This window comes from Mycteria americana, chromosome 5, assembly GCF_035582795.1.
Source record: "Mycteria americana isolate JAX WOST 10 ecotype Jacksonville Zoo and Gardens chromosome 5, USCA_MyAme_1.0, whole genome shotgun sequence".
Lineage (NCBI taxonomy): Eukaryota > Metazoa > Chordata > Aves > Ciconiiformes > Ciconiidae > Mycteria > Mycteria americana.
In genome coordinates this window covers 61,827,074-61,841,426 of record NC_134369.1, presented here as the reverse complement: position 1 = coordinate 61,841,426, position 14,353 = coordinate 61,827,074, and the positions used below count along the sequence as shown (strand labels likewise).

Sequence of the window (14,353 nt, the reverse complement as noted above, 5' to 3'; positions counted from 1 at the left end):
CCCTGGCAGAAAAACACCTTCTGAGACAGCCCTGAGGTAAGAGCTGCCAGGAGGGCAGTCCAGGTGAGTCACTCACTGAGTCACTCGTCGGGTAGAATATTTTGAAGGATAAAGGCAGATAGTTTCCTTCAAAAGTGAAATGCCAGCTGCACGGCTAAGGTAGTGCACGTATCGCCCAGGCTGCCTTCACTATGGAGAACACTGGCTGAGGTGCTGGAGCTCTGTACAACGTGGTGGCCAGAGATGGCCAGTTCACATCCAGCAACATCATCCCAACCTTCCTGATAGGTCAACAAGCTCTCTCTCTATCAGCCATGGCCATGGCACCAAGCTCTAGGCGAAAGACTCAAGGTGTATCTCCTCATAACCCTTTGCTCCAGCCAGTCTGATCTCTTGGGAGACTATGGTTTCTCCTGAGGGTCATCACCCCAGACTGAGTGTGCAGTGGGAGATACTCCACCTTCCATTCCTTCTCTCAGGAATAAAGCCCTCTCCCCCAGCACAGCCTGTCCTGAGACTCTTGTCTGCCACTGGCCCCTTCCAGCACTGCTTACACCCCTGCTCTTAGGGTGCAGGGGAAGCACACCACCAGCATGGTGATGGGCAAAGGGCATGGCCAGCACCCAACCTATCCTGCACTGTTGAAGAGACTTGGTAAGTCCCAGCTCCCCAGTGAGATCAGACCCCTGGGGAAGCACAGAGTAGGATGCACCTGGGGGTTGGGGCCAAGCACCACAACACTTGTGCCACGAATGCTGTGAGAACTCGAGGTCCTAATTCTTTGGTACCACATGGTATCAGCTATGCTTATGTACGTGCTTAGATATGCCTAGCAACAATATGCCTGTGGTACTGATGCATTGCCCACATGATGAACAGCCAGCTCACATCACATCTCCTCCCCTTTCCAGTTTAGAGAGACATAGAGCAGTTAAATCCCAGCTTCTGAGCTGGAGCTTTTTCTCAAGTGATATCAGCAAATATTCTTATCACCAGAGGTCTCTGGCTCACTATTGCCCTGCGGTGGCCACAGCAGCGACCTTTAACTCTTCAAGTCTCACAGGCACTCACTCAACACAAGCCAGCTAGCAGGAGACCTTGTCCTGTGCAATAGTCCGTGCTGTACCTGCAAACAGCATTTTTGCTTGTACAAGCCAGGGAGTTAGTCAGGCAAATGTTTCTCTCTACTGCGCAGCTAAGCCCGCCAGAGCCAACAAGAGAACCACAGCCTCTGCGCTCTGCTCAAACCACAGCACTCTTCTGTGTTCCCATCCTCTTTCCACTTTTGCTGAGTGATGGGAGGAGAAAAAAGGGGGAGCAAATTGCCGTGCTGCCCCTGATAGTGAGGGAGTAACTTTCCAAGCTAGAGCCAGGCAGAAGAGGGGAAGAGAAACACAGAGCTTGGCTCTGCCCACCTCCAACTCAAAGGGAAAAGCTCTGCTTCGCAAGTGCTGTGCCTTTCAGAGGGTGCTAAGCAGCACTGAGCACTCACTTTGGGAGGTGACAAGTCCCAGCTGGTAGTCTGGATCTGCATCTATTCACCTTTTCAGCATTTGCAGTTCATGCATGGAAAAGTGGCACTGTACTGTACCAAACCAAGGATACAGAGCTGGGAGGGTATTCGGAAGTCTTTTGTTCCAGAATCAAAAGAAGCCTTTCCGGTCTCCTGCTTGGGATTTGATGCTTTAGAAACTGGTTGCTCAGATACCAAACAAATCTTGTGTAGACTCCCTCTTAAAACAAAAGCACAGAAATTTATGCAACGAAATCCCTGCTTTGGACTGTGACCTTACCAGGCCCTATTCATTAATTAGGCTACACTGAAGCTTTACTCAGATCCAAACCTGACACCGATGCAGCTGACTGTAGGAGACACCCTTCCTGATGGGACACATACCAAACATGCTGTTTTAATGCGACGTTGACTGCAAGTGGCCTTCATGACCTAGGCATTAAATATAGTGTGGCAGAAAGGTATGTGTCCTACCTCTCTCTATTAGCTGGTGTCTGTGAAGAAAAAGGCCAATTTGGCTATCTGAGCCAATGGCTTTTGGCTCAGCTGGCAAAAGGGCTGCATGCACTGTGATAGCAAGTCTTGAGCTCAGAGCCTATGGACAACCTGTATTCTTTGTGGTATCAAAACATGAAATTTAGCACAATGATCATGGCATTTTCACCTGCCTTCCTTAGTTCCCCAGCCTCTGCAACAGGAAAACATAATTCTTTATTGGTTTGTTGCTTGCTTTTCTATTACTGTAGGACGTACTTGCCCTAACCATCATGGTACTCTCAAGCCCACACCATCATTGTAAAGTCCAAGCCTGACACCCTGCTGAACTTCTGCTTAGCAAGGGTCACCCCACCCTGCTCACCACTCAGGTTCACTCCTTTCTGAGCTGCGTTTGGCAGCTGCTCCCAAGCACAGTAAGTCTGTCAGCAGCAAACCTTCAACTCCTGCTTCTTGTTTGCCTGCCCTCCTTCTTCATCTGCCTACAGGTAAAGACAAGTTTACTGCTGATCATCCCTTCGGGAAGTGCTGCTACCACAAGAAAACATGGAGAAATACATGAGATGGCTGGCTTTGGTGAAAAATTACAAGGTAAAAAAAAAAAAAAAAAAAGGCTTACACCACACAGCTCAGATCTGTTGAAGACAAAGGCTGATACTAAATGTGAGCATTCACTTGTGGAGGGATCACCTCTGGGAAGAAAGATTATTGAAACCAGCACTTAGAGCTTGACAAAAATGGATTTACTACATAAGTCTAACCATTTCCCTCTTATAAATCTGCCATATTGTTGTAACGTCAAATCATCAGTGGTCAGATCAATCCCTCTCATCTTATGCTCTTGACATACTGATTCTGAAAATAAAAACAACCAAACCAACCCCTGCTTATGTTACAGCTATTACAGGTGATGTTACATGTATTACTAGCCAGCTGGTTGCTTTCGTGCCTCCTCTACAATCAAGATCACTGTTTTCACACAGGCCATCAATAAGCCCTGAATGTTCTCACATATAAACCAAAACAGCTGGAGGACTGATTTGCAGAAATACTGAGTGTCCACAGCACCAAATGACATCAATGGAAGATGCACATGTTCTGTACCTTCAAAAGCCCTGACTTTCCGCTAATGCCATTCAGATCTACCAAACAGAACGCAAAAGGACATTAAGAGTATGAAGTGAAGAAATGAAGAATGAAGTATGAAGTGAAGAGTAAAGAAGTGAAAACAAGGTGATACCACCTACATGAAAGAATCAAGCAAAGCAACAAAACATTAAATTGCTCTGACAGATGTTCTCATCCTTTTATATCATTACAGGGATTGTTCCCTTTGTCCAGTCTAAAATGCTTCATAGAATGGGGCTGCCACCATTTCCTGACAACAGCACAACCTAATAAGCCTTATTGTGAGGAAATGTTTCCTGCCATTAAACCCAATTCTCCTTTCCTCATTCTTCTTCCATAGGTCAGAATTATTCTTTTCAGCATTCCCTGAAACTCTCGTATTACCTCTACACATCCTAGCAACCATGGATTAAAACAGGTATTCCTCAAAGGGTCTTTGATTTTTATTCCTGTCCCCCTCCCCAAGTCATTATCTCTGCTCAGTTCATTATTAATACTGGTGTTCTCAGAACTTCTTTTCTGAAATTCAGGTGCTTCCAGCTGTTTGTAGTAACCTAGATGTGAACACATCAATATCAGAGGGAAAAGGAACTATGTTAGCACTATGCAAAAGAGCTTCACTCCGAACCAGGACCAAAACTGCAAATATTATACAAAACCTGCTACACAGGTCCCCCTGGGACTTTATTATCTTTTGAAAAGATATGCTCCTGTTTCCTAGGCAGTGGCATAGAACAGCTTCCAAAGATACTCCTTACTTATCTGGACTACAGCAGAGACACTGGGATAAAGAGAGGAAAAAAAAAGATGGTTCCTTCCCCAAGTGTCATCCATGTTAAAACTTTATGACTCACTGCCAAGGAAGAAAGACACTCAGTACCTGGCTATCACTTCAAATAAAGTAGATGTATTTATTTTGCAAAATCACTTGCCTGGGATGGCTTCCAAAAACATCCCTTACTTGGCTGAACAGAAGCAGAGTTGCTTCTAGAGATGTCACATGGTGAAGCCTTAGATCCTACTAATAATATTCCTGAAGCCATATCCAGCTCCATTGTAGTGAAAGCTCTTCCATGGATTTATATAGGACTAAATATGAAAGACAAGCATTCCAATGTTCCCTACTTGCCTGGCTGTGTTTTCACAAAATAATTTTTCAAAATAATAAAAGATTTTTTTTTTTTTTTTCTAGTCACCACAGTATGGTTATAACCATTACCAGTATTTCTGGAGCTTAACATGACAACTGAGTTCAGATATTGCAAATCTGCTATTGGGAAAACAGCTAAATATAAGCCAAGAGATCAATGATATCAATGTTAATAAACAAAAATAAACTCATATTCATAGTTGTCAGATTATTTATTCTTTTTGGGAAAGCAAGAAGAGTATGTACACATTTCTCACTCTGTACAAGTTGGTACTTGTAAAACTAACAGAGATCAATAATGAAAGATGAGAATCTTGAATGCAGAAAGCAAGTAGGATAATGATATGCAAATCATCTGGGTACACAGAGACAGGTCTAATTGTTGGGTCCATTAGACACTGGATTTCAAAAATACCCAGCTCAAGCTGAAAGTCACTGTGACCCATTAAGGTCCTCAAAAAATTGTAGATACAGAGAGAGCTGTACTACTCCCCACAACGCTAACTTTTTAAATGAAAAACTGCATGAAATTTGGTGAAATTTAGCATGAAGAGAGCATGAAGGAAGTTTCACTTGTAACAATTGATCGAGGATGTGATTTATGCCTGTGTTATGCTGATCTGTTCCACCTTGGCTGACTTCAGGAACTGTAGCAGGGAACCCTAGACCTAAAGCAAGAAACCTTAGAGACAGACCTAAGAAACCACACGATTGCCAAGATCTGCAGAAGATTCCTATTATCCACCACGGAAGCTGGCAAAACTCACAGGGTAGGGAATCATATGCAGGCTATGAGCCTGTCCATGCTGCCCAGAACAAACGTGCTATGGGAGACACTGAAGTCTCGCTCTTAGCAGTACAGTTCTGCAGAGACAATACTCTTCTTTAGGGCTCTGAACCTGACAGTAAGATAGATGCCAACCTGCTCCTAAAACTGGCTTTGAGAAATCACTGGATGCATGATTGCGAAACTTAGGGATTGAATGAAGCATGGCCTTTTAAGTGAAAGCTGAGCTCACCTTGCTCAGTATGCTTTGAAAACTCATCTGGTAAGATACAGCATCTCTTGTCCATTAAAAAAAAAAAAAAAAAACAACCAACCATCTGTCACCTTCCATCCTGAAAGTCTTCTATTAAAGTCAGGTTTAAGAAGTTACCATATTGCAAGCAGCCAGCAATGGTGCAAAACATGCTGCAAAGGACTATGGACAAGGTTAAAGATAACGCAAAAACCTGCTGGCTTTAAGTTCGGTTTTAATAAAATACCAAAGCTTAAGTAGAAGGAGCTGCTTTGCTACCTCCCTGGACCTCAACTCCTGTGTTGCAATTAGAAATGGAAAGATGGGGAGGAAGGAAAGAAGGTGACAAACAAAACACTCAGAATTGCCTCTACATAGTCCTTTGTTTTCCTCCCAGGAATGCTCTATATGGGCACCATGTGATCATGTAGTTGCACATGGAAGGACAGGAGAAAGATCCCTCCACTAAGCAAAGAACAGTATGAAAAGAAGTCAGCAGGCCTTAAAATCAAGAGAATTCAGCTCTCCAAATATCTGTTCTTAGTACAGACAAACACATATTTCAGATTTTTTTTGTAGTTGTTTTAAAAACACACTCCATGCTGATAGTATTTTAAGTAACCAGCCAATTAGACCTGAAGCCCAACAGATCTCCTACACGAGTACCTGTGGCATCAATGTTAATATTTAACAAGGTCAGGATTATTATTACAGTAACTATAAAGTGAATTAACAGTGCTAAACTTGTTATTTCAAGTGTCACACTGATCATTTACCATGTTCTCCTTAACTTAAAAGGACTGGCTTTCACCACAGCACCATGGAATGAAGTGCAGATCCACCACTTCACATGTTCGTTATTCCCAATTTGGAGCACTGGGTGCGGCTCATGGAGGGAACACACTATAGCCCATCTGTTGAGGCAGAGAACGGATTTAGCAAGACAAGCGTGGGAGCTGAGCAAGTAAAATCTCAGTCATCCTAGCAATTACCCTACTTACTTTGCACTTCCCATGATCAGCTGGCTGGTCTGTCCCCTATAACAACCAGGGATTGTGGGGTTTCTTGCTGGCAGTTGCATTTTTCCCCCTGCAGCTCAAGCAAATTCATTCTTCTTTTGTACATCCCCTGCTGCGTAGCCAGGCACATATGCCAGGCAGTCTGCTGGGGGCTTCCCTGGAACTTTCCTCCCAGTCTTTTATTTTTTCTGGGAGAGGTCTAATTAGCTTGATCTTTCACCTGACCCACGGGAGCTTTGCTAAATTCATCCAGCCCATGGTTAGGCAAAATACAGCAGTGTAACAACTTCAGCGGAGTCACCTATTGAGTATTCTTATTTCATGCTTTAACAGACATAACACCTGTGCCACTTCTCTATTCTATATACAAGATACTTATGCACACTCATAACAGAGCCTCCTGGCACAGGCTCGCTATACTGATTAGACCATAGGTCCACTGAATACAAATAAGGCATGCAGTCAACTTGTGCAAATTCAGGATGGTAAGTACAGGATGTTAACACAATTCTGTACACATCTTTAGGTATATTTTCTCTGGATATGAGATTCAAAACATAAGTGTTGTAAAATGAAGTCTCCCTCCTTTAGCTCTATCTGCTGTAAGTAAATCTCAGCTGAGGTTATGAGAAAGGTATATTAAAAAGGACAAATAAGTCACTGGTTTCTTCTATATTGGACAGAAATAGTGAATAATGTTTGAAAGATTAATTCATAACTACAGCTCCAGTCAGTGCAATTCAGTTGTGCTATTCGGTGCCTCTGTCAGAGAATCACAGGCTATAAAAATCAGTATATTTTAGTAATTTCTGAATGCCAAGATAGAAAGGGCATTTTTCAGTTTGAAGGATTTAGTATTTTTTGCTATTTTATTATCATTGTACTAGCTTTTAGAGAACAGAAATCAAAGCTTTTATATATATATATGTGTGTGTGTGTGTGTGTATAAAAAGTCCACATTCCATAAGAACATAAAGTTTCTCAAACAGATCTTTACCTCTTTCTACAGCTTTTTTCTTCCTCACTAGCATCAAGCAGGATTTTAACTTTACAGCTAATATAACAACTTTGATAGACCTATGCAAATAGATTTCCAGTCAGATAAAGTCAAAGGCCGAAGGAATAATAATAGTAATTTCACCTAGCTTCCAGTGTGATACCAGCCACAGTATTACCTACAACATTTCCTGCAGTGAACCCAAAACCTCACTTCCTATCTTGATTTCAAGTGATGAGAAATCCATAGCTATTTATGTGATAAACCTAGATATCACCATTCAGCAGTCTAGGGAGATCATTTCATTTATCCAGATATTTTAATCTTTATTGGTGGAGCTCCAGCTGTAATAATTCACAAAAGATACTGACTGCAACTCAACTTTTCACTTTCCAGTAATTAAAATCTAGTCCTCTACATTACAAGTTCTCTTCTGTTCTGCCACTGTGAAAGTGGTTATTTTTAACTACAATAACTCATTATCAAACAATCAGGTGATCTACTTTGTTTCGCAAGGGATACATCAACTTTCTTTGCTGGCTACTTGCCACCATAATACTATTTCCAACATGCAGCTTTCACTTTCAGGAAGGCTGTAAGAGGAATAAAGCCTGCATCTCACATTTTACAGGTAGAAATCCTCAATCCTGGTCTTGTCTCTCTACTCCTCACAGTAGGGATGGGATGTGGACAGGGCTGGTTAATATAAAAACTGAAGACCAGAGATTTTTCACCAAGGTAATAAGGCGATCTCCATATCTTCATATATGATTTATGCTTTTCTAATTGCTAATTAACAAGGCAAAGCCATAGGCATACAGGCACTTGAATTTCAAGCCTTTACACTTAAAACAGCATTTACTGAAAAGTTGTCTCAAGGTTGTTCTTTGGAATCTATCCAGAACTCTAGCAGAAACAACTAGCAACAGCTCACTCATTAAAGGGAGTTTTATGAGAGAACCAAAAAGATAAGCCAGAATGCGACACTAGTCTGAAATAACCCACAAGTACCTTCAAGATAATTGACAGGACTCATCTATTGAGAAGTAATGTAGAAGAGTTATGGGGTTCAGGCCTTCTGATGTCCTTGTGTGTGTGGGGGGAAGAAGGCGGGGTTCTTGTCCATCGTATCAAAACCACTCTTTGTACAGGTACGAAGAGTTTGGAATAAATGTGACTTTTTGTACCTGTATAAATAAAGCTATGTTTAGACAATTACACAAGTCCATAATTAAGTGTTCCTCATTATAATTTTCGTAGCGGTAACAGTGTTTCCTAACAACAGTTCTACTATCTTACTTAAGCAATTAATGTATTTGGACGCTTGTTAGTGAAAGATTTTCTTTGTACCATTTAACATGATCCTATTCCTTTTTATTGCTGGAAGACAAAGAAAAACAAGAGTTACTTAGATATCTAAGATGGCTGTTTCATACCAACTCATCAGAGTCACCTGAACTTCCTTAAGCTGAAACATAAAGATTATTCCTGCATAATAGCAACGGGCTGGTGCTGTAAGGAGACTACCATTTCCCTGCAGGAACCAGCAGAAGCAGCTGAACCGGTTTGTCAAGATAAAAGCTATGATAACTAGCAAGGACATTGCCATCTCAATCTGAACAGGATTCCAGTGGCTGGAAGTGGGTTTAAGTATCAGAAGCATCATTAATCATTGCTATGCTTTCTTGTGTGAAGTTACCCAGGCTGCAACTCTGTCAGGAAACAGTTGTCCCCTCAGGGAAGTGAAGCCAAGGTGCTCAGTAAGCCTCAGCTGCAGTTACAGTTAAAGGCCAGAAACAGAGAAAGTCTTCAGATGAGCTCAAAGATTTAAAATGCACGGAAGGGTGCAGTTACAGCACATGGTACCATCACCTATTTTCTGCTTGAACATTTTCTAGCTGTGACCGCACATGCACAGTCTTCACTGAAAGCTAAAATATTTAACACGCAAGTGCAATTTTTGTTTAAGCATGTAAGGAAAGAAATTTGCTTCCTTCTACTACAGCAAGACCATGTTAAGCTTAATAAGCTTAATATTCAAATATGAGAAGTGTTTATTTGTCTTTGCTTGGAAGATGACCATTTTGCTGGTTTGACACACCTGTTACAATTTAAAAAACTGATGAAATAAACTTTACAATATCCAGGTCCTTACATTGTCATTACCTTTATGGTCTGGGGTAATAGTAGGGGAGGGGCTTCATAAGCATGTCTGTGTTCCGCATCAAGGCAATTTCCAGACACAGAGAACTCTCTTGTAAATCATACAACAGATGAGTCTTACCACAGTAATTTATTTCTTAAAAATCTAGTTTATTGCACTTGTCTCAAAGCACAAACAAAACCAAAAACCTAAATACAGAAACAAAAGTAAAAAACCCATCCTAATTTCATTAAAACTACCCTAAAAAGTAGTCTGATCAGAGCTCTTGACACCAATTTAATATTAACGACCATAGCAAGGTACAGTATTGTACAGTAAACAACTAGCAAGCTCAAGCCATTACTAAGATGACTTTGAAAAATGTAATACAAAAGTGTCACTATTAAATAATGCCATTGTACTTGAGCGTCTGGTGCTTGGCAGGGCGCAGAGAAGTACTGATGTCCCTTCTCCAAAGTGATTGACTCAGGAGCTGCCACAAGATACTTTTAAGCTGAATTTCAGCTTCTTTGAGGTCTTCAAGACTCCAAGCTATGCTTGCATAAAACAGACTAGGTTACTTCACAAGCTGATTCCATTACAATCCACTGCCAGACAGGCTAAAAAAACCCTCTGGGGTAATCTCCATATACGGATGAGATAGCAATGAAGCAAACATATCATCTGTAAAAAGGGAAACAAATCTGTCCTCCCTGCAAGACTGAAAGATCAGACTGAGAACTGACAGCCAATACCACAAGTGCTACTAAAAAAAAGTGACATAACTTGGTTCTCTCTCCACCAATTCACATTCTCACCTTGCACCATGTTTGTTCCAAGTTTAGTGCAGTACACACATGAATTATTCTGAAAGAGAACAGAGGTTAAAAAGAACACACATCCTTTTCTGTATGTATTAAGTTCTCAAAACAGAAACATCCCCACTTTTCAACTCCTGGCCTTTTCTGAAGCTGGCTCTTTTACAGCATTGATTAGCAGCTGCTTAAAACATTCTGATGATTTATAAGCTTAGAACAAACACAAAATAACTCCTCCGCCTACACTGTGAACTCAAGTTCTCTCATCTATATTTCTATTGCTTAAAAAAGATGAGGTATCTTTCAAAGAAGATTTAGAGTTTAAAGAAAAATAAACTGCAATGATTAACTTAGGTTACTCCCCAGTTCATCACATACCTCTGCTGCAACATCTGTTAATTATAAGACACTTCAAAATTTAGCTAACATAGCTAAAAATCAGAATATTGTTAAGTATTTTCTCACAATATCACAATTTTTAATGGGATATATAGGTAATTCTATCAATTACCATTTTTCCTTTTAATACATCTAAGTTTGGTACTCAAAACAATTTGAGTCCAAATGTTAAAGCACTGGCTGGAGGCACAAATACAGCACAACAGGAATTATGAAAGCTGCCTCGTACATTCCTGCTCTGTAGTACAAACCCAACATGCAACTTCTTCCTATTCCAAAGTGGGACTTACCCCCAAAATCTGTCAGTTTCCTGATGGCTGTGTGAAATGGGCAAAAGTCCCCCTGATATTAGGTATAATCCAAACCTCTCCCTTGTGAATAGAGCCAAATTATGAACCAAATTTCTAGAAATGGAAGGTTAGTATAGCCTTGCAGATATTTGTATGGAAATGGATCAAACTTAAGTTCATTTCAACACCAATGCTGTGTAATCATGATGTTCTCAGATCTTACCAAGAAATACTTTGCCATATTTTCTTCCATGCTGCAAGGGAAAATAATTCTAAATATATGTACAATAGTCAGAGAGCGGTCCCATCAGTTTGGAGTTCCAAGTACAAGAAGAAATTGAGAAATGCTTAATGTTTCTGCTGTAGAGAAATATTTAATGCAACAGAATTCCTTCTCAAAATAAGTACACATGTATTAGTCTGCATGCTGTTGTGAAATAGTCACTTTCATTGCTAGTAAGATTAACTTAAGAATTATATTTCCAAAGGAGCTTCTACAGTAGTACGGTATAACAATTGCAGTATGCCACACCTAAAGAGTCTCCCAAGAGCTAATGGAACAAACATCAGAACTCACAGCTTGGGGGCTATTTAACAGGTCAGTTTTTCAATACAAAAGTGCTAATATCACAGGTCCAATATGAGGGGCTTTTAGGTCCAACATTCTGTACATACATTACAGAAATTCTGTCCTTCTGTTTTTTCACTGCTTTGCAAGCTTGAGAGACTTCATATCACTTCCCATTCATCTTCAAAATCATCAGGGTGAAGCAGAACAGAAGTGTCATTATTTTTCTGCAAACTATGGGAATGGCTAAAGGTCTTAGTGAGGCGCTGGAGAAGGGATCCTGAAGTACTGATCGCCCACAGTTCATCTAGAGGGGTCACTGCAAAGCATAAATTAGCCATTTTTTAATTAAGGTAGCAGGTTCCAATTATAAACATTACATAAATAATATTTGGAACTATTTTCCTAATTATACCCAGAGAAGGTTTTTACTAATGTGGTAAAAGCACCCTTGGTGAAACTCTCACAGTCAACAAAGCATTTAGGGTATGCTGCTCTCCCTGCATATGGTCAGCTTGAGCACCATCAGGCAGAAGTCAAAGCAGGCATCACAATGTTTTGGACTGTCATGCAGAACCAACTTGCCTGTTAAACGCGAGACATTTCCAGGAATCTTCTTCCAGTAGTCTCCTGCTGGATTCTTGTCAGTAATGCCATATCGACGAGCTACGTCTCCATTTGGACAGCGTGCCCAAACGGTCCTTGTACTTATAGCCAGCTGACAAGCCTGCAAACCTAAAGATAATCGGACATGAAAAGGGAATAATCACAGGCTTTCTTATATACTAAATATGCTTGCAGAAAAGTTTATTAAGAGAAGACAGCAAGACTGTAACAGTTTGTATATATCCTTATATTAATACTGGAGAAGAAATCTCCATTATAAAAGGCACAAAGAAATACCTAGTTTTCCAGGAGGCTTTCTAAGAAAGGATTGGCAAGAAGACAATTTAGGACTACATATTTCCTTACACTGACTTTAGGGGAGGTGAACAGAGTAGATGCTATTTGAATCTGAGCTTCTGGCCCTGTGTAAGCAGAATATCAGCAAGTAGGCCACTTGCAGCACATGAAGCACCGGTGAACAAAAAAGCTTTTTAATTGCAGACTTTGTACTCACTGCATCTATTGACCATAAGGATATCACACCGTGGATACATTTTGTTATGTGGTCACAGCCACAAGCAACAACCAATTAGAGGATCTTCAAAACATACTTTTGGAGCCTCTGCCGTATTTTACTACCATGAGGGGAATAATCCAGCAGTTATAACTTCAGTCTGTCTAAAAATGGTTAACATTATAGACATTGTGGACTTGCTTTCTCGTGAAGAGGAAGAAACAAAGTACTCCACAACTAAGTGCCATGCATTTATGCAGTGAAAAATCTTTAAAAAGCAGACAGCATCAATACACAGTTATTTAGAAAGAAACAACTAAAATTTAGTTTTATTTACAGGCAAGGCAAAAATGTAATTACCTGATCTATAATGTATCCAGCACACAGGATTAATAGAAAGATGTGCAAAATAGCATTAGGTTTTTGTTAGCCACATCTAGATAGGAACCCCATGTTGTATCACATTTAAATACAAAACTTCCCACAGCACAGTAGTCTCCTGTTGCTTAGGAATACTGCTTTAGTTCTAACTGAAAGGGAACTGCACCATTTATTAATTCAGTGGCAGCAGCCTGAAATAACACACAACAGAAATTCATTTAAAAACATCAGATTTCTTGTCAGTTAACTACTTACTGTTTTTAAGTAAAACCAAGGTCATCTTTAAAAGATAACCCTTATCAAATACTTTACTATGTTGCTATAAATAAGCACACTTGATTGCTGAGAAAAATATTTGATTGAAACATTGCTCTCCAAGTTAAAAAGCAACAGGAAAAAAACCCCAACACAACACTGAGAAAATGGCAGAAAGAACAAGGAACTGATGCATTAACTTTTACCTGGTACATGTTCCCAGTCAGTGCCTACAGGCATTTCATCTGTAATTCCAACTCGTACATGGACATTCCATTTGCTATCAATTGCCCACAACATCTGATCATTTGGACTTGAATGAATGCTGACCAAGTTGATTCCTACTGGCTATAAAAATTAAGCACAGTATTTAAACTTTGTACTACTGTACCTTTGTACTATTGTATCACTTGTTCTTCACAGAAGTACACAAGAGTAGTAAAATATTTAACAGATACTAAAGACACGAAGAAATTTAACTGACATTTTATTTGTCATTGTACAAAATCACCAATTTTTAAAAAAGTCAATCCCTTCTTAAATGGAAAAGGAACATGAATGAATATCACCCAAAGTTACTGATAGAGATATTCATATTTAATGTTCAGCATCCAAGTCTAATAATATTAGTATTTGCTTAACCACTGTTATTCCAATCAGGTACACTTTCAATTGCAAGTTGAAGAGGGAACTCTTCCACTGAAATGCACAAAGAGCAGTATTTTCCTCTTGCCTTCCTGAAAGTTTTCCCAACATAACTAAATCTGCACTTTATTTCTAAACATATACAAGCAGTACATTTTTACAGTCTGAATGTCTCCTCTTTGCAACAAAATGGTGATCTGCCTTCTTCCCTGTACGCCATTCCACAGGAATATAGCCGTGGAACTCATTGCAGACCACTGCAGTGCAGGAGCAGCCACAGCTGCAGAAGAGTATTCACAACACTATCTGTTGGCAAACCCAAGCGAAACACACTTCCCATTCTGCTCCCAGGCAAGTCCTTACTCTATCTGCTTCTATGGAGATTTGCCTTAACTACTGTTCAAAATCAGTGT

General features: G+C 40.2%; 1 protein-coding gene across 2 annotated transcripts in view; it reads right to left on the bottom strand.

Moving 5' to 3' along the window:
• Window positions 1-9,640: 9,640 nt before the first annotated feature.
• The window catches only part of TECPR2 (tectonin beta-propeller repeat containing 2), a 45,432-nt gene continuing 40,719 nt past the window's right edge, over window positions 9,641-14,353 (bottom strand). For both annotated transcript variants that reach the window (XM_075503605.1, XM_075503606.1), the window contains exons 18-20: window positions 13,502-13,643; window positions 12,125-12,274; window positions 9,641-11,858 (exon numbers count right to left, since the gene is read on the bottom strand). In XM_075503605.1, the coding sequence (XP_075359720.1) occupies window positions 11,701-11,858; window positions 12,125-12,274; window positions 13,502-13,643 (450 nt within the window). In that variant the 3' untranslated portion in view covers window positions 9,641-11,700. The remainder of the gene's footprint in view (window positions 11,859-12,124; window positions 12,275-13,501; window positions 13,644-14,353) is intronic.